At 37.3% G+C, this 19,603-nt stretch overlaps 2 protein-coding genes across 4 annotated transcripts; both read right to left on the bottom strand.

Annotated features, from left to right (window-relative positions):
• Positions 1 to 340: 340 nt before the first annotated feature.
• On the bottom strand, positions 341 to 1,192 carry LOC132605287 (uncharacterized). Its single transcript, XM_060318486.1, has one exon. The coding sequence runs from the start codon at positions 1,044 to 1,046 to the stop codon at positions 498 to 500; it is 549 nt and encodes a 182-aa protein (XP_060174469.1). The 5' UTR covers positions 1,047 to 1,192; the 3' UTR covers positions 341 to 497.
• Positions 1,193 to 7,707: 6,515 nt separating this feature from the next.
• LOC132606750 (uncharacterized) lies at positions 7,708 to 19,173 on the bottom strand. Of its 3 annotated transcripts, XM_060320373.1 has the most exons (5): positions 16,785 to 19,173; positions 16,164 to 16,470; positions 15,413 to 16,031; positions 8,196 to 8,301; positions 7,708 to 8,118 (listed from the first exon to the last, which is right to left on the bottom strand). In XM_060320373.1, exons 1-5 carry the CDS (start codon positions 18,273 to 18,275, stop codon positions 7,984 to 7,986), a joined length of 2,658 nt encoding a protein of 885 aa, XP_060176356.1. In that variant the 5' UTR covers positions 18,276 to 19,173; the 3' UTR covers positions 7,708 to 7,983. The 3 variants fall into 3 exon arrangements, with proteins under 3 accessions (XP_060176356.1, XP_060176354.1, XP_060176355.1); XM_060320371.1 differs by having other exon boundaries at positions 15,413 to 16,470; positions 16,785 to 19,171; XM_060320372.1 differs by lacking the exon at positions 8,196 to 8,301 and having other exon boundaries at positions 15,413 to 16,470; positions 16,785 to 19,166.
• Between the last annotated feature and the right edge of the window lie 430 nt (positions 19,174 to 19,603).

Below are 19,603 nucleotides of genomic sequence, written 5' to 3'. Positions count from 1 at the left end.
CTCACCTAGCCAAGCATGTATAATTTTTTATTACTATTGTGTAAAGTATTGGCGGATACAGTCTTGCAGCACTGGTTTCATCGGAGCTTGATCAATACTTTTCACTTAAGCATAAATTTATGTGTTAAATCAATTAAATTTGCAATAACTATAGTATATATGAACCTATAATATTAAATACTCCTATATATTATGTTCAACGCCAAAAACTTTAACGGTTGAACTAATCGAGTTTAATAGTGGATCCGTCTCTAATAGTAGGCGATAGTAAGACTTCAATGGAAGCCTCCATATTTTTTATACCATATTAGACGAGTGCAATCACCTTATATAATCACTATTAAGAAGAAGACATACTTTTATTTTTATTTAATGATGTCTTCAATAAGTTGCTGATGTTTGCATTTGTGCATACAACAGCTAAATTAACACCAGAAAATAGAGGGAATAAAATTAAAAATGATAAAAATACAAGAAGTAGCACGCACATGAGAACCTTAACTAGATCTACGGCCACTGAGGTCGGAAAAAAGAGCTTTCTTCGTCATAAAAACACCAGCTTGATATCCACCACATTTACTTAAAGGTGTTGTAGGAGCAGAGAATGAGGAATGTGAAGAAGACGACCGCGATAACGATGATGAAATCGACGACGATGAAGAAGAAGAAGGTGATAGAGGAAAATGGGGTTTCTTTGGATTGATCAGTTTCTTGAGGAGTGCATGAAAAAGCTTGGATCTTGAATTCTTTCTAGTTGGTTTTTGGTTAATATCATTATTTTTGTAGTAAGACGGAGGGGGAGTAAGAGGAGGCAAATAATGTGAAGTTTGAGAAAGTGTATGTTTTGGAGTGCCAGGTTGAGATTCCCAAATGAAAGGAACAGAACTTGGAACATTATCACCATAGTAGATTCTGAAAGAAGGGATGGCTAGCTTATTGGTGTTTTCTTTGGAAAGGAGTTTGGAGAAGAACTTGGTGGTGTCTTCATGCTTAATTCTGAATGATTTCTGGTGATGCACATGAAACTCACTGCAATTACTGATCATTATAGATTTGCACAGAAGTTCTTGAGAGATAAGAAGACTAGGGGATTGAGGTGCTTTTAGATTCAGTTTGGACTACGGCTCATTATAGAAATGATGAAAATGGTTGTGTCGAAATATATAAGTTGTTTATTTGTATGACTACAAGTTCTAATATGTATTGGCAGTATTAAAACAAATATGTACCAAAAGAAAAGTAACTAAAACAACTACACAATTAAGCGACTTATAAGTTATTCCCTTTATTTCAATTTACGTTTGCAATTTCCTTTTTAGTATGTCCAATTAAAGAATGATACATTTCCGTATTTAAAAATAATTTAATTTAATTTCTTGTTTTACTTGATGATTTATAACCACATAATATCTATAATTTGTATTAAATCACATATTTTAAAAGTCTTTCATTTTAAAAAAAAAAAAATCATGTCCGATCAAAGCACATGCATTACATAAATTAGGACACAAGGAATAACTTTTTCATGTAAATAAGTCGATATTGAAATTCATAATAAAATATTACATGGAGTTGACTCTTGTCTGTAGGATTTTGAGTGGTTAAACCAACTGGATAAAAATTGCGTACCTGTTCTTCCTCAAATGCTAAATTCTAGTATGTTTTTTAAAATTCTTAAGTCATCTCCATTCCAGGAGCCTGACTTGGATGTTATTCATTCAGCAAAAAGGGGATCAACAAGGTTACAATACCCTGTACCTACTATGATGGAACACCCTCCATCTATGTAAAGTAGGATTTCATCTAGGCTCTCAAAAAATTCTAGAGTGTGAAAGTGAAGATATGACTCATATCTTCACTGTTAACACAAGAGGTAATCAAGGGACATCAAATAAGTAATTCCTATACATAGATCTATGCACATTAAAGGAGTTTTTAATAATGGAATTCCTAAAAGAGGGCATCTGCAATTTGTCAATCTTGATCTGTCCTCTGCTGTCTCTTGGTAAATCCATGAAGTTGTTCATCCAAACAGTGTCTCCATAGGTTAGGCCCCAGTTTGCTAGATTATCCTCAGGTCTATTACATTCTCTGAAGCAATGATGGATGATCTTATCTTGGAAAGACTCTTAACATGTGCTGGATTTGCTCTATAGTATTTACCAGATTCCATGGAGGATTAGCCTTGTTGGTAATCCAATCCCCTAGTAACTGTGAGTCACTTTCAATTTCCAGCTTGCAGATTCCTTTGTCTATGCACCACTCAATCCCTGTTTTCTTGGCTAATGCTTCAGCCACATTGTTAGTAGTACTCCATATACAATGTAATTCTTTTGTATATTATTTTCATAACTTAATTTGGGTTCGAGGCTTTCACTTTAGTTGTTTTCTAAAAACTTCTAGTCGGTAAAATTTGTTAGGAAACCCCCAAAAAGGGCTACTTAACACTTCCGATAATAAATTATTAAGCTAGTTACCACTATTAAGAAGTGTTATGAGTTTAAATTCAATGTATAGTAGGGTATTCGTTACTCTCCTGTTAACAATATAAAAATTACTACTCCCTCCGTCTCAATTTATGTGATATAGTTTGAATCGGAACGGAGTTTAAGAAAGAAAGAAACTTTTGAAACTTGTGGTCTAAAATAAGTTATAAAGATTAGTGTGGTTGTTAATCATTTCATTAAGGATAAAAGGGAAAGTTTTAAGTTAAATTATTTCTAAATATAAAAATATATCATTTTTTGGGAACAGACTAAAAAGAGAAGTATATCACATAAATTGGGACAAATGGGTAGTAATAATTAATAATAATTAGTCATACAAATTACTAAAACGAAAAACTTGCCTCGTCTCGATATTTAAGATCTCAAGATCATTAATATGAGACATATTAAAGAGCAATAGATTAAAGAAGCATATCCGCAGGGTGTGTGCACGTGTACCACATGTTTGTTCGACGAAATGTCCTTTATTGCATTCACAAGAACAGCAGACAGTCCTCCTAAAAGCTTTAAGAACATGGACCATGTTTAAATAGGGTCCAAGAGCTCTTAATTACTACTGATTTGTTTCCCCTTTCTTCTTTCTGCTTGAGACAAAAGTGCAAACTTACATTCACGAAGAATTTAATGAAGGGTATATAACGTAACGTATATAAACCAAAAAAATTGACCTGCAGTGTCTCCTATAAGTTGTATTAATGAAGGTTTAAAAAATAATAATTGAAAAAATAAGTAACTTGAATATTTGTTTACAATGTCAGAGTGCATATATAGAACTTGAATTCTTATTTGTCACACCTTCAGTCCCCTATTTCCTTTCTTTTTTTTTTTTTTTTTTTTTTTTTTTTTTTGATAATTCAATTGCCTCTGAAGCGCGAGAAAGGTAGGTGGGACTGATGAAGTAACCTATCAAGTGGTAATACTCAAAAGGATTGTGTATTTAGGTGCCAAATTAAAGAATAATATAAATAATAAATGCAGAAATAGTGCTTTCTGAGAAGCTAAAAAACGTGTTTGCATAGACACTGGGCCATAGGTCCAACCTTCCCATGGACCAGAATACCACATCCCAGAAAGGCATTTAAGTTGAGCAAAATTATACAACTCACAAGTTTAAGACAATTTTGTACTATTTCTTTTACGTTCTGGATCCTATTCTTGCAGTAACTTTTAGACCTCAAGTTTTGTTCTCAAATCCCTATACAAGAATAATTTGGGAGTCTGTAAACCACATGCATGAAAGAAATCAAGACATGTCAAATAAAGCATCTCAACGAGGTTTGGAATTGTTTTAAGGTCTCTATGGCGTACAACTCATGAGCAGCAAAATGAATTATTTGATCGTAATAATCAGAGCACTAGCATTATAATAAAGGAACAAATTACAATAAATAGAGAGAACCCCAATCTATCATGAAATAACTCAGAATTGCAATATGATACTCTATACGCTCTGATTACAAGTTCCCTCACTAGACTGCAGTAAAGTATCAGAACACAATTAAAGCTCTCAATTTACTCTCTATTTCAACATTAGTTTCCCCTAACAGGGGCGTGTGCAACATATCAAGTGGGGGTTCAACTGAACCCCTAACTTTCGCACCGAGCATAAATTTATGTGTAAAAATTTATCAAAATTGCAATAAATAGTAGACATAAAGCCATAACTTTTAAAAGACAACAGGTTCAACGCTAAAAATCTTAACAAATTGAACCCCTAAAGTTTAAATCCTAGATCCGCCTCTATCCCCTAAAATTTTATGAAACTTATAAGTAATAGTCCAAGCGAGTGAGTCTTGCCTTTTCTCATATTCTCAATCTATTTAGAGCCCGTTTGGCTTAGCTGATTTAAAATAGCTAATAAGCATTTTTGGGTGCTGCAGCTAATTTAATAAATAAGCAGTTACATGTTTGAATAATAGTGTTGAAACCCATAACAAGCAGCTGAAGTGCTTGGCAAAAAAATGTTGATAATCACTTTTTTCTGTTAAAATGACTTAAATATCCTTAAAGTTGTTTACACTAATAAAGATATGATTTTTACAAGGTTTTAGATTCCAAATTAATTTATGTTTCATTTTATTTTTAATATAAAATTGCTTAGGTAAGACTATTTTTATAAATAAAAATTATATAATAATATAAAATATAATCTTAAGCTATAAAAATCACAAATCAACTCCATTGATGTCAAGTTGGAGATGAAGGGAATGGCAGTAACTTGTATACAGATCAAGAAAACTGAACAGCTTGAGGGCTCGGCTGTGGAACTTGAAGGACTAAAAAATATTAGATGGAACTGTAATCAAGTAATCTTAATTAAAATGTGAACCTAGTTGGGGGTTTGTTGTCTCTAGCACGTAGTAAGATCGAAAAAATACGGCAAAGGATAATATATACCCCTGTACTATCCCGAAATAGTTGTGTGTATTCTCTGTTGGCTTTTTCGATGATATATACTCGCCGTTAGTGTTTTGGTCATCTATACCCCTGCGTCTAACGGCCCATTTAACTGGGACACGTTGTCAACGGCTCCAACCATTTTTATTTTTAATTTAATTTTCACTTAAACCCATACCAAAATAAACCCGACCCTCCCCATACCAAATAAAAATGAAAATTGAATTAAAAATAAAAATGGTTGGAGCCGTTGAGATCGTGCCACGTGCCCCCGTTAAATGGGCCGTTAGACACGGGGGTATATATGACCAAAACGCTAACGGCGGGTATATATCATTGAAAAAGTAAACAGGGATACACACAACTATTTCGGGATAGTATAGGGTATATATGACCCTTTGCCCAAAAAAATATTTAACAAGATATCATAATATACACCGCAACACAAGTTCATCATAGCAAAATTCGACGACGGCACACATGGAAATTCAGGACGAAAAAAGTATGACTATGACTTGCCACTGCTGCAAATTATATACAAGTACCAAAAAAAAAAAAATACACCGAACACAAGCACAAGTAAATAAGTTGATTTTCTTTTACAAGAAAAATCTATAGATTTGTCGTTAACTTTGAAGAGGTTGGAGGAAGTTTTAGGTATGGAAGAACAGCCCAGAGAGAAATCATTGGAGAGGATCAGGGGTTTTATTTTAAGAAATGGTATTTTAAGAATTACATAAAAATATCAGGGATAAAATTATAAAAGTTTGGTCAAATCAAAGTGCTTATAAGATGTAAAATTATAAGTTGGGGGAGACCGATTTATAGCTTAGGACTTATTTTAGCTTATAAGCACTTTTAAAATTTACCAAATGCGTAAATGTTAAAAGTTTAACCAAACACCCTCTTAGAGTTATTAAACTGTAATGGGCCGTTCGGTAGCTAGTTAAAAGAGCACTTATTCATGTATTATTCTCTGCATAACTAATACAACATTTGATAGCTATTAAAGAGCCACCTTATTCATGTATTAATTTCTACATACTTTGGTAGCTAGTTAGGAAGTAAGTTATTCACATATAAAATTAGTACGACGTTTGGTTTACAATTTCAAAATCCGTATAACTAATACATGCATAAGTTATGAGAGAATCTATGTATTATTTTGTGCGGGGTAAAAGATGAAAAAACTAATACAACAACAACAACAACAACAACATCCCAGTGAAATCCCACATCGTAGGGTCTGGGGAGGGTAGAGTGTACGCAGACCTGACTCCTACCAAGGTAGGACGGCTGTTTCCGAAAGACCCCCGGCTCAATAAAAGCATAAAAAGAAGTCAGATACGGTTAGATAAGGTTAAGAGATTCGGACAAGAGATTTAAAGCGATATGGAAATGAAATAATGCAAGCGACACAGATAATACAGGATAATCAGAGCACAGAAAATAACCGATAATAGCAGAAATCAGAGCAGATGACACAGGATAACCAAAGCACAGGAAATAACACATAATAACAGATAATAGCAGAAATCGGAGCACAAGAAATTATATTGGAATAATGCGACTACTAATAAGAACGGATAACGAGACTATCTACTAGCCTTCTACCCTAATTTGGGTCCTCCAAACCCTCCTATCTAAGGTCATGTCCTCGGTAAGCTGTAATTGCGCCATGTCGTGTCTAATTACCTCTCCCCAATACTTCTTCGGCCTACCCCTACCTCGTCTGAAACCATCCATGGCCAACCTCTCACACCTCCGCACTGGGGCATCTGTATCTCTCCTCGTCACATGCCCAAACCATCTCAATCTCGCTTCTCGCATCTTGTCTTCCACCGAGGCCACCCCCACCTTATCCCGACTATCCTCATTCCTAATCCTGTCACTCCTGGTGTGGCCACACATCCATCTCAACATTCTCATCTCGGCAACTTTCATCTTTTGAACGTGAGAGATCTTAACTGGCCAACACTCCGCCCCATACAGCATAGTCGGTCTAACCACCACTTTGTAGATGAAAAAACTAATACATGAATAAAAATTTGAAATGACAATTTTACCCTTATCACTTCCCACTTAAATACTTTCCTTTATGAAACAAATAGTTTTATATAATATTTTGTAAAAAAATATATAATATTTTAATTTTAATTGTAAATAAATATTTTATTTTAATTTTTTAACAAAAATATAATATTTACTAACTTTAATATAACAAACCAATATTCGAAAAAATAATCTATGCATAACTAAACCCTTCATAACTAATACCTGCATTACTAATACCTACATAACTAAACCCAGCATAACTAATACCTACATTACTAATACCTGCATAATCCTAACTAGCCACCAAACAACCCCTAATTACACTAGTGCTCAAGTGTTCGACCCAAAAGTATCCACAGGAAATGCCTTTTACAGCTTCCGTTAGAACTAAGAAGTCATCAGCAAGACCAAGACACAACACAAAACAAAGAGAAAAAGGAAAACGCTATGTAGAGGAAGATGAAGTTAAGTGAAATAACACACAGCACGAAGAAGTTGTTTCTCCACTAACAATAAGGTGAAAGACAGTACGAGTTGAACACTCCATGCAAAACGTGGATGGATAAAGCAATCCTTTAGTTCTTTTTCTCGCTTGAATTCAATGAACTGCAAGCAAAATTGAGAAAGCTAAGATTTCCCTCAGTGTTCAGTCACTTATGCAGGCCTACAGCCATATGCGGTACATATGGAAGAACTCTATGTTGTAACTGAGCAGTTAAATGAACATTTCTAAATTAATTATGCAAAGTTTAAAGTGAGAATAGCACTAATCCTTTATGTCAGTAATAGTCTCTTTGCAACAAAAAGATCAGGCGAGTACTCAGTCATGTTAAGATCAATTGTTACCTGATCAGAAGCACATGCATGTTACATGTAACCCCATCATGATAATGTAAAATCTCCCTTTCAATGAAAAGAAGGAAGATACAACTAGTCCGACATGCTAAAATTTCCTACAAAAGAGGCCAATTTTCCTCTTCAGAACGGGAGGGCGCATTCAAATCCTCTCCCCTATTTTCCTTTGCTATTTTTTTTTTTTTTTTAACTCTATGACCAAAGAGACTGTACATCTGGTGTGTGGCATAAGCCGCCAATTGACGCCCTTGTTATCTGTGGGTTGCCTACACCTTCTCCTGAACCCTGCTGAGTCCAACCCTTTCTGAAAAAGAATGCACAAAAGTAGCAGTAAGATTATGTTAAAGAAAAAAAACAAAAAAGTAAAAGGCATCAGACGACCTTCCTGTGCGCGCGTGTGTGTCTCACTCTCTGTGTGTTCTTGTGTATGTGAACATTACATGTATATGTTAGGGAAAAAAGGATCTGACAGAAGCAGATACCATCCCTGGGGAAAAGAAGCATTTATCACTAAATTACAATTATATTGAAAAGTATAAAATGATACACACACAAAAGCAGAAGTCTCATTGTGCAATCCAGGTAAACATTACTGCACTTGTTAGGAGAAACTTAAGCGACATAATTGCTTTTCATAATCATAAACACAGCCATTTTTTTTATGACAAATCATACACACACCATAGTGCTTATGATTATGAAGAGCAGTTACATCAATATGTCTAAACTACTTGGTGCGACTTAAGTACTCTCAGCTTACAACTACCCAAAGGCTTAACAGCATACAGAGACTTGTTTATTGTATGTGACTTAGACAAGCGGATTACAAGGAGACGGGCGAGGACGTGGATCATCTTCTATTACATTGCGGGCTAACCATGAGGCTATGGTGGGATATGTTTAGGTGGTTTGGTACTCCTTGGGTAATGCCAAAAATAGTGACAGATTTGATGTTCAATTGGAAGAGCGGAACAAAGAAGAGAAGACAAAGGACTTGGAACGTGGTTCCACTTGCTTTAATGTGGGTAGTTTGGAGGGGGAGAAATAGGAGAGCTTTTGAAGGCGTAGAGTCGAGTTTCTCTCAATTAAGGAGTAGTATACGTTCCCTTATTTACTTTTGGTGTGAAAAGAAAGTTCCTTGTCGTATAGATGATTGGGTGGAGTTTGTAGAGAATCATATCCTTTTGTAGATTCTTTACCTTTTGGTATACCCCTTCTAATATGGCCGCTTTGGCCATGTTTATGAATGAAAATATACTTGATCAAAAAAACAAAAAACAAAAAAGTTGCACCACTCATTGATGTTGACCAGATATGAGCTAGAAGTTTTGCATCACACAAAAGATTTCAGTATGTTGTTCGACTTGTGACTGACCAACAAGCTTTACTGTAATATAACATCCAATGTTATCAATATGCCATTCTTCAGGCCATACTAGCTGTATGTCTTTAATAAACTACAGAAAATGACATTGAATCATGCATGAACCTAATTATAGGTCCCGTTCAGAAAAAATAGTGAGCTTATCAGCCCTATGTCCACCAAAGGTGTCCTAAAACCTATTCAATGAGCTAGTTTTTTTTTTTTTTTTTTTTTGATCAAGTAAATATATTTTCATTCATAAACATGTGGCCAAAGTGGCCGTATACAAGCGGTATACCAAAAGGTAAAGAATCTACAAAAGGATATGATTCTCTACAAACTCCGTCCAATTATCTATACAACAAGGAACTCTCTTCACAGTTCACACCAAAGAAAATAAGAGAACGGAGACTACTCATTAATTGAGAGAAACTCGACTCTACCCCTTCAAAAGCTCTTTTGTTTCTCTCTCTCCAAACAAATGAACAAAAAGGAAAAAGGGGAACTCATACACTCATAACTGTATCTTGGAATTTCACTTTACATGAAAAGGGAAGTAACGCTCATCATTTAAATATGGTAAGCAATCATGTCCTCGATTGCGTGATTGAATGTAGAAATCACACGTGAAGTGTAAGGGATCAATCAACTGCTGTATACTTCGTCCCACCTTTCAGTTTTAGAATTTTGCAACCAAAAACCACAGAACCACCACTCTATCCTTCATCCTTTACAACTAAATTAGCTCTCTAACAACCCCAAAGCAGAACATACAACAACAACAACATACCAAGTGTAATCCCACAAGTGGAGTCTGGGGAGCGGAGGATGTATGCAGACCTTACCTCTACCTTTTGCGGGTTAGAGAGGTTGTTTCCGATAGACCCTCAGCTCAAACGAAACGTAGCCAATGCAGGATTGCAAGAATAATAAGACAGCAAAATATCAAGATACAAAACAAATGAAGCAACATAGTAATACACACATAAAGAGAATGACCTACGCGATACCAAAATACTACTACTAAGAAAAGGAGATGGAAAGGCTAGACCCCCGCCTCTCTCACACAGCGTGACAAAACTCAACTACCTACTAACCTTCTATGCTAATCCTCGACCTCCAACTCTTCCTATCTAAGGTCATGTCCTCAGTCAGTTGAAGTGTCATATCCTGTCTAATCAACTCCCCCCAGTTCTTCTTCGGTCTACCTCTACCTCTCCTAACTCCTGCAGCCACCAATCTCTCACACCTCCTAACTGGTGCATCCTCACACCTCTTCACATGCCCGAACCATCTCAGTCTCGCTTCCTTCATCTTGTCCGCCACATAGGCCACTCCGACCTTGTCCCGTATATCTTCATTCCTAATCGTATATCTCCTAGTGTGACCACACGTCCATCTGAGCATCCGCATATCTGCTACTTTCATCTTCTGAACGGTGAACATTCTTGACTGCCAGCATTCTGCCCGATACAACAATGTTGGTCTAACCACCACTCTGTAGAACTTACCTCTCAGAAACATAGTGATGATTTATCGGGGTAAGATGCAAACAACTGTGAATGAAGAAGCAAGGCCACAATTCCTTTTGAGAACATTATTAATGTGAGATGTAAGATACGGTTTACTAATGAGAAGATCTACATGGTGATAACATAAAGAGGTTGTAGTTGCATCTGATTCTTTTTTCCTTTGGAGGGTGGTAATTATCTAAGCATTTCCTATAAATGCGTGAGAAGATTGATCTAATTGTCATTAACACTTTCACTCTATGTTTCTTGGACTCACCAAAAATGTCGCTGCATCCGTGCCAGTAGCATTTTTGAAGAGTCCGAACAACATAGCTTATGGCCAAAGGTTTCTGTCACAACTTATAATTAAGTTGGCCAACTCACATTGCTGATCACAAAAGATTTTTTTGTTTTTGATTGTTAAATTATTTTTCTTGTTCTTTGGTCCAAAATAAATGTACAGTTTCAGGGATCTCAAAAAGGATAAGATATGGGGCTTCATGATCAACAGGTAAACAACCTGGCCTCAAGTTCTGGCTTCCTCTATTGTCAGGATTCCACTACTTCATCCGTAAAGAGTTTTAAACTGTTCTAAGTTCATGGTTTTAAGGCTTCAAACAGGGGCCAGAAATCGAGCTAGTTAACAGAACAAAGGGTGAGGTCCCTGTCTTTTCCAGTTGACACTTACACTCACAGCCACAATATCCTTAATGTTCCAACATCCTCTACACCAATTGAGCCCTAAACGGACAGCACTTATCTTCCCATTGCTCTTCAAGAGCTTACTCGATTATGTCGCTACCGTCAATTCTATTTCTTGAGTTAACTATTTATCATCTTTACACCACATGTCTGTTACAAAATAATCTGCAGTTCTAACACCTAGGACTGTGGCATAGGATTACCGAAGTTTCACCCTGGTCTGCCAGACTATAGTTAAGAAGATAACTGCTCTACATTAATAATAGTAATTAGGAGACGCCTCTTTAACACAAAGTAAAACTAAAGTAGAATGTTACCGAGTATTACAACCAAGGTACATTCAAACAGAAAGGTTGATCTCCATAAAGCCTCAACTACCAAACAAAATATTTAGATACACAGCCTTGATATAGGATACTTTTCCGTATCTCCATGAAAACCATGTGTTTCATTCGCCTCTTCATCAGTTGGAGAGTGAAGTACCTTCTTACATGGGGAACACGCTAAAGAGGTTTATGTAGAACAACCACGATGATTTGTTGAAAAGGGATAATCTGAGTTAGTGCATCAACTGTGCCAATCCCTCTAGGATTTGGTCCATTTAACTGTCATTAAACACTTTGGCATGTTTCAAAGGAAGCAGCTTATTCATTAGTTTACAACACAAGTCTAACAAAAAACTTATTTTGTTGGTTATTTAGGCTTATAACGCTACTCCTATCACCTCGACTGTAACAGAATCTAAAAGACTCAAAGCTGATACCATAAATTGATTTGGAAGCTCACTTACATCACAATTCTCCAGTCTCATTTGCTGAAAATACGGTAAATATTCTCCAAACTCCTTGTGACTTTCATTGGAATGCAATGATTTGCTCTCTTAGATGTCTAGGATCTCTATGATAAGACATGTTATATAAGGATATAGACATGCACAAACTGTAGAGTATTATGATATTTACTGAGAAAGATATCCTTCAAACAGATAATCAACTCCAAGTCTAAGGTCATGCATCTTAAGTGGAGGTAACATAATGTGTCAGAAAAGTAAGAAAATGGCTTTCATTAAAGGCAGACAAATCATGGATGCTGCATTGATTGCAAATGAATGTCTAGACTCCAGAAAAAAAGAGGACAGAGCTGGAATCCTATGCAAGCTAGACATAGAGAAGGCTTTTGATCATGTGAACTGGGCTTTCCTGTTAAACATGCTTAAGAGAATGGGTTTTGGCACAAATGGGTGAATTGGATAAAATTCTGCATCAGTACTGTCAGATTTTCAGTTTTAATCAATGGGTCCCCTGAAGGTTTTTTTCCTTCACATAGAGGATTGAGACAAGGAAACCCTCTTTCTCCTTTCCTCTGTCTGATTGCCATGGAGGGTCTCAATAACATGTTGATCACAGCTCAAAGGAATAATTGGCTTAGAGGCTTCAAGGTCAGTAGAAGGCAAGCTGATAGCATGGAGATTACACATCTGCTGTATGCAGACAATGCAATTATCCTATGTGATGCAGATGCTGACCAAATGAAGATTTTGAGAATCATCCTCATTATTTTTGAAGGGGTGTCAGGTTTGCATATAAACTGGAGGAAGAGCCTAATTTTTCCAGTAAATGAGCCTCAACAATTCCAGCAGTGTGTTGATATATTAGGAGAAGTGGGATCTCTGCCGACAACCTACCTTGGTATGGCACTTGGTGCAAATAGCAGATCTTTGGACATTTGGAATGGGGTTTTAGAGAAATGTGAGAAAAAACTCACAAGATGGAAGAGCCAGTACCTTTCTTTGGGTGGCAGGCTAATTCTCATAACTAGTGTCCTAGATGCTCTACCTACCTACATGATGTCTCTTTTCCCCATTCCTCCAAAAGTTGAGAAGAGATTGGATATGTTTAGAAGCAATTTTTTGTAGCAAGGCAACAAAGATAAAAGGGGTATCCATCTTGTCAAGTGGAAAATTCTGACACTAAGCAAACAACTAGGAGGGCTTGGTATAAAAAATCTTAGGAAGCAGAGTCAAAGTTTACTTATGAAATGGCTCTGGCGGTAATCAAATGAAGATCAATCATTATGGAAGAAGGTGATTAAAGAAAAATATGGGGAGGACGATGCGTGGAAAACCATAGCTGTCAGCACTATCTATGGGGTTAGTGTTTGGAGGACTATCAGAAATCTTTGGAATATCTTCAGCATTAATACCAGATTCAAAGTTGGGAATGGACAACATATTTCTTTATGGGAAGACAACTGGTTAGATAATGGCTCTCTCCAGCACCTTTATCCAGATGTTTACATCCTAAATCAGCAGCAAAGGGCCAATATCAATGAGGTGTGGAACAACCAAGGATGGGACCTTAGCTTCAGAAGACTTTTGAATGACTGGGAAATAGACAGATTCAGTGCCTTCCTCAGCACACTTAAATCTCTTCAATGGAGTTACCTGAGCAAGATAGATTATGGTGACTGTGAGACAAATCAGGAGTCTTTTCAGTCAAGAAAGCTTACCTTTGGATGAATCACAACAACAGTCTTCAAGTACAATGGCCTTGGAGACAAATTTGGAAGACAAACATACCATACAAGGTGGCATGCTTTGTTTGGTTGGTAGTAAAGAATGCTTGTTTAACAAAAGACAGACTACAAAGAAGGGGAATACAAGTTGGCTCTACCTGTCACTTATGTGGACTGTATGCAGAAACAAACAGTCACCTTTTTTTGCATTGTAGGGTGACTACTCAATTGTGGGACATATTTCTTGCTAATATTGGTTTGAGTTGGGCAATGCCAGTTCATACATTAGGTATGTTATCTAGTTGGAACAAAAGTGGAGGGACTAAAGCTCAAAGAAAGTATTGGAGTATGATCCCAGGATGCATATGGTGGACTATCTGGAAGGAAAGGAATTCAAGATATTTTGATAACAAAAGCAACCCTATCCAGAAGCTAAAGCTTAATTGTATTCGACTTTTGTAATTTTGGTGTAGAGAAAAGTACATAGATGACACAAAGACGCTCATACAATTTCTAGAGTCTCTCTAGTTGCTAGTTTATTATTTTTGTGCAGCTTTAGCTAGACTCCCTGTAACTATGACCTTTCACTGGCACTTTTGATTCAATACAGTTTGTTACCATCTCAAAAAAAAAAAAAAAAAAAAGGGAGAGAGAGAGAGGAAGCATAGGCAAGATATGCTGGCTAAATCAAGTGCAGAAGCCAAGTATGAGTAATGACTTTAGACACATCTGATCTTATTAGTTAAACCAGTCTCTCGTAGATCTCTTCCTGAATCTAAAATTGGCCCAAGAAAGCCTTTCAATACTGTTTATCTGCAATGTTCAAGCACAAAACAGTCCAAAATTGATGTTGGTTCAGGTTCTCTCCAACTTCAATTTAATCCCTCCCTCCCTCTCTTCTCAGACACACACACACTCACACAAAATATACATTAATACACATGTAAACTTCTATGGGCAGCCCGGTGCACTAAGCTCCCGCTATGTGTGGGGTCCGGGGAAGGGCCGGACCCTATTGTACGCAGCCTTACCTTGCATTTCTACAAGAGGCTGTTTCCACGACTTGAACCCGTGACCTCCAGGTCACATGGCAGCAACTTTACCAGTTATACATGTAAACATCTATGTTACTAAATATTTCTTGCCACTGATAATGCATCTAGAAAACTAGCATACCGCCTTATCCTTGAGCCCGCCAACATGAATGTGCTACTGACTTATATATTAATAATGAATGTGCAAGTTGCAAGTAGCATGCACTTCCAAGCTTTAACACAAAAGGCAATGGGGGCTACACATTATAACCACACAAGACTTATGAGATGCTCCCAAATGTAATTTTCAGAAAGAAAGGAATCAGACACATTGATGCAAAAAACAACTGCAACTATGTACCTAAACTAAAGGATTTCAAATCTCAAAAAAGTCAAAAACACAATCAAGCTACAAACAAAAGGTCACAAATATTTTAAACCAATAGAAGTTGAGATTTTTTTTATTTTGCTTACTTGGCCCAAGAATCAGGTGGAGACAACTCAAATGGATAGCTTGTCACGGGAGCATTTGGACTCTTATAATCACTATGAGCAGCATTCTCAGGATTGAGAGAGAATTGGCTTTCGCCTCTAGAATATGTACCAAAGAGTGCTTTTTGGAACCCATTTTCAGCACTGCTAGGCAAATTAGCACCAAGTGTCGCACTGTTCTGGCAATTTCCGGCATAAACTATTTGTGTAGAATGAGAGACAGAAAGGACTGGATCATCATTTTTAAACAGTGAAGCCATGGTCTTCGGAGGTGCAGAAGGTATTATCTCTTCCATGTTTGATCTGTTAGGTTCTGGATTTGAAAGCCAGTTGGCTGGAGTACTAATTAAACTAAGACCATCTTGACCAAGTGGAAAGCTATTCCACATCTGCCATGTTCCAGTATCATCTGCATTACTTGAAACATTCATTGGTGGCACAGTGCGTACATCCTGAGACTTAGGAGTGCGGGGAAAAAGAAAAGACTCGGCATGCCTCTCCTCTGGAACACACAATCTTGATATTGGACACTCAATTGGCGATGGTCTGGTGACTTCAGAAGAGGCATTACCATGCTTTACAGGACATGGTTTGTCCAATCCTACATTTGACACAAATCCAACGTCAAGCTGAAAGTTATCAAGTGACTCAGAAACGGGTCCAAGCAATGATACTGGGTCTGGAACATAACAAGGATCTTCAAAAATCTCTGACTCCTCTGGCAATAACTTACCTGCACCATCTCCAACTAGAGGAAACAATGGTTCTGATGATAATGGAAGAGTTGTAATATTACTTGTGGATCCAAGAGCAAAATTAGATAAAGGAAAAGGTGACGGGAGTCCAAAGCTAATGGGGTTGTCAAAGGATTGGGTAGATGGAGGTTGACAAGGGTAAGTTGGTGTTTGAACTTCTGCTTGTGGCTTAACAGATGGTCTGCTTATTACATTTGTAGTTGGACGAGAAACAGCAGTTGAATGTGTGAATAACTCTTGCCATGATTTTTTAGGAGCTGTACATGGTTGAGATTCAATAAGTACCTGTAACGAACAGATCAGGGTAAATATAAATATAGCAACTGTATGTAAATTACTGTTACCGTATCGAAAGGTTCATTGAAAACAGTATCTTTTGAAAGAGTGACATTTCTCCTGACATCAAGTGAACTCAATCTTTTCAGAAGTATAGGTCAAATAAACATGATGCAACCCAAAAATTGAAATGCCCATTGAACATGACACACCAAATTATCAGCTGCTGAGTTTAATTTTAGCAGAAGTATCAGAAAAGACGTTTGATGAAAATGAAGGCATAGATATAAGCAAGAGAAAAGAAGATTTAACAAAAGACTTACAGGATGGTTGATGCTCCTGTCGTTCCCGTTTGGGTTCAGTTTTCCAGATACCCTATCTGGCTGAGATAGTTCCCTCCTCGAGGCATGGGTTTGAATATGATCTATGCCAGTTTTAGATTTGTTTTCTCTTGGAACACTAGAGATATTATTACTCTTTCCAAAATGATCACCTCCAGTAAATGCTTTAGAAGTGGATAAAAAGGTACCTCTCATGCTATCCAAGTACCGAGTTCCAACATTCCCATGGTTGTGATTGCTTGTGGAAGCACCCTTAGAACCATGAATAACTTCTGCATTATGTGCCTTAACAGTTTCTTGCCTATTTTTGTGCTGTTGCCTTCTATCACTTATGTCACACTTAGTTTGCTCACTTCCCTTGCCTGCTCTTTTATCCAGTTCTTCTGTATCTGAGTTGCTTTTGCTTGAACACCTGTCCCTTTCTTTCCTCTTCTCTTGACGCCTCTTTTCTGCTTCTCTTTTACTCTCTCGTACCTTATCAGATGGTGACACTTTACACTGTTCTTTCTCAGCCTCAGTATGTTCCTCCCGCAATTTCCTGCGCTCTTCCACCAATCTAGCAACATCCTCTCTTTGCTTTCGCTCCTCCTCCTCCAATAGCTCCTTCTCTAACCTGGCCTGCTTCTTCTCTTCTGCTTTTCTTCGAGATTTTTCCCATTTACTCTCCTGACAACTGCCCCCATTCTCCCTTCTCTTATCCAACATTGCTCTTTGCTCTGCATCCATTGAAGCATCATCATCTCTGGAGGAACTAATCCTAAAAAAAAATCTGCAGATCCATATGATACTAGAGAAAAAATTAGTCAGTGCCTTGCAAGCTAAATTAAAAACCCGAGAATATGACTTTTCTGCTAAGCAATGCTCCCTATCGAAAAACCCACTGCCATTCTTGCTCCAAGAACTTGACTTCCCAACAGAAGAACCCCTGACCCAATTCCCATTCTCAAACGAATCCTGTCCACACACCCACCTGTTGTCTGGCCAAACATTCCCATTCAATATCTTCCCGCCTTTCCCAATTAAGTCTTTCAAAATCCCAGAACTCAGAAACCCCAATCCTGGCTGCACAGGCAAGTCCAGAACAGGTCTCTTTGATACATGCCCACAATAACAACACATAAACTTCCCACCACCGGGATTCTGATCTCTATACGGAGTCAAACAATTCCTACACTTCCTCGTCGCTATTTTCCTCAGTTTCTGCATTTCAACGGCAACAAGCCTCTTTCTTTCTCTAGCCCTAGCTATTCTTCTCACGTGCCAAGCTGTTAACCACGGCATCAAAACCTCATACCACACAAGCGTAAACAAAAGCACCATTACACACCCCAACCTCGGCGACGTAATTTCAAACCGAAATGCAGGTGGCAATAGCTGCGATAACGCCCATAACCCAACGAGCGGAATCACCAACCATGGTAACATGGTAGCAACCCCTCTAGACCACCTTTGTATCTGGCACAATATACACATTATCCTCTAAACCCCACGCTTATCGTCCCCGTACGGAACGATAAACAGTTAAAAATCAAACCACAGTTGAAGCACACCTGTAGTTATAATGCCCCACAAAAGAATTATGCTTTCCAATAGGGAAACTCCAACGGTGTCGTTCCAAACAAAGATACGATAACCCTAGTCTTTAAATTTCACTTCCAAGTCAAATTATGCAGCAAGTTTCTGTTTACCAATTCTTCTAAACCCTATAAATTTGAGAGAAATCGCCAACCAACCAACGGAACGATAAACAATGAAAAAATCAAACCACAGTTGTAGTTGCAATGACCCACAAAAGAATTAAGCTTTTTTCAATCTCTATAAAAGCAACAAAACAAGCTTTTCATTTGTCCAAGGCTGCGTTGCTTTGTAAATACACACTTTGGTAAATAAAATTGTTTAATCACTCAAACAAACAAAAAAAAAAGGCAGCAACAAAACCCTAGTCTTTGAAATTTCACTTGTGGGTCAAAGTAATGAAGCAAGTTTTCGGTTCATCAATTCTTCAAAACCTAAAAGAATAGATTTTGATCAATAAATCCCCTGATTTCAAAGGGAGGAATGATTAAATAGAAAGAAACGGGTCGGGTTAGGGTTTGGGGGAAGAGTATTGTGATTGCTTCTTTAGCTAGAGCTAAGAAGTTAGGAAAGGACACGGAAGGAATATTTTAGATTAAGAAATGAAGCTAAAACACGGAATGGAATTTACTTACCGGCGAATTAAATGACTGTTGAAGAAAAGGCGGAGTGACGAGATAAGAGCAAAGGTTGTGGTAATGTTTATATTTGGACCGGGAGGGTTGAAGTAAGACCCGGTTCGCCACATCATACCGGTTGACAACAAGTTGAAGAAATTGCACGAAATTGGGGTCATTTGCACTTTTGTGCTAGTCTTCAAATGAACTGGTTTTTTATTTTTGTCTTTCAAAATTGTTGAAGTCATGTTTGTGAAATTCATGTAGAACCCCCAATTGAGATCTTTATTATTTGCACCCTCTAAAACCATTTTTATTGTGCTATTTAGACACAATTTGTTGATTTGGCACAGTGTGTATCACACTTGTTCGTGAACAATTTTAAATAATAATTGTCTATTTTTTTTTTAGCTTGAAAGTATGTGAACTATAATAAATGATCCAGAAAGAAAAAAAAATAACGAAAAATAATAATAATATTGTTGTCGTTCTTCTTACGACTAACCCCTTCCCCATCACCGCCACCGCCATTACCGTCGCCACCGCCACCGCCACCGCCACCACTGCCTCTTCCACCGCCAAAAATTTGAGAGAGATGGCAAATCCAGA

The sequence above is a fragment of the Lycium barbarum genome, chromosome 8, assembly GCF_019175385.1.
Source record: "Lycium barbarum isolate Lr01 chromosome 8, ASM1917538v2, whole genome shotgun sequence".
NCBI lineage: Eukaryota > Viridiplantae > Streptophyta > Magnoliopsida > Solanales > Solanaceae > Lycium > Lycium barbarum.
The sequence above is the reverse complement of the archived record's forward strand: the minus strand, read 5'-3'. Positions and strand labels throughout refer to the sequence as shown.